This window comes from Bison bison, unplaced genomic scaffold, assembly GCF_000754665.1.
Source record: "Bison bison bison isolate TAMUID 2011002044 unplaced genomic scaffold, Bison_UMD1.0 scf7180017859712, whole genome shotgun sequence".
Classification (NCBI taxonomy): domain Eukaryota; kingdom Metazoa; phylum Chordata; class Mammalia; order Artiodactyla; family Bovidae; genus Bison; species Bison bison.
Window position 1 is genome coordinate 14,274 of NW_011490284.1, and position 1,164 is coordinate 15,437.

Below are 1,164 nucleotides of genomic sequence, written 5' to 3' on the forward strand. Positions count from 1 at the left end.
GGAATAAGGTGGAGGTGGCAGTGCTAAGTTTGAAGCCTCTCCTACCTCAAGAGGAGGAGGAGGAGTTGGTGGTGGTAACGGAGGAGGTGGAGGTGGTAGAGGACCAGCAGCAGCAGGAATAGGAGCAGAGAGGTATGGATACGATGGTGAAGCGATCACTACAAAAGAAACAAACGAAGTAGTGATACCACAACTGTAATACCTTATAAGCAGTAGCTCATCTATTTCTTTTGTGTTCTCAATTCCAACAAGCAACTCTCTTAAGTCTTATAGTTTGACTTAAAAACAAAAACTCAGAAGGTAAACTGTCCATATTCTTTTAGACATGCCAACTGAAAATGAGTTCAACATAAGTTATTTTGAGTTAAGGAAATTACTTGACATTAAAAGGAAAAATGAAAACTGGAAGCTACAAGGTTTGACTACTAGGATTTTGAACAAGTACATAAATATTATTAAGGCAAAAATTTCACTTAGCTTAATACAAAGTTAAGGATGTTCTCAGCCATCTGCAAAATCACAAGATGTAGATACTAATAGGCAAGACTAAATTGCACAGATTACAAATTTAAGCAATCCTTGAAGATTTCTACTTGGTAGTATTAGAGGAATATAGAGAACTCTAAATCATAACAGTTCCATTTGTGATGACCTACAGAATATAAAACAGGCTATATGAAACCACCTTATTTTCTTTAATTTTCTGTAACTGTTACTATAGTTTAAAAACAAGATTCATTTAGGAGTTTCACAGTTTTTGACATAAGACATTTAAATACAATTTTGTTTAAATATCAATACATTCCCCTATGATAAAGGAAACAATGAAGCTCCAACTAGTAAAAATAAATATCTCCATATATACATACTGTGTTAGATAAATCTGTGAAATTTATTGAAAGATTATTGATACAACCTTTCAAGTTTAATTGAACATCTTAGCTGACTTAGAAATTCAAGTACTAAATTTTATCACTGTGTTGCTGCCACTAAGTCACTTCAGTTATGTCTGACTCTGTGCGACCCCAAAGATGGCAGCCCACCAGGCTCCGCCGTCCCTGGGATTCTCCAGGCAAGAACACTGGAGTGGGTTGCCATTTCCTTCTCCAATGCGTGAAAGTGAAGTTGCTCAGTCGTGTCCAGCTCTTCGCGACCCCATGGACT

General features: G+C 36.7%; 1 protein-coding gene across 1 annotated transcript in view; it reads right to left on the bottom strand.

Moving 5' to 3' along the window:
- The window catches only part of LOC104982063 (putative bifunctional UDP-N-acetylglucosamine transferase and deubiquitinase ALG13), a gene marked incomplete at its 5' end in the record, with an annotated part of 9,195 nt that extends 9,037 nt beyond the window's left edge, over positions 1–158 (bottom strand). Inside the window, one exon of the mRNA XM_010831385.1 lies at positions 46–158. Within this exon, the coding sequence (XP_010829687.1) occupies positions 46–158 (113 nt within the window). The remainder of the gene's footprint in view (positions 1–45) is intronic.
- Between the last annotated feature and the right edge of the window lie 1,006 nt (positions 159–1,164).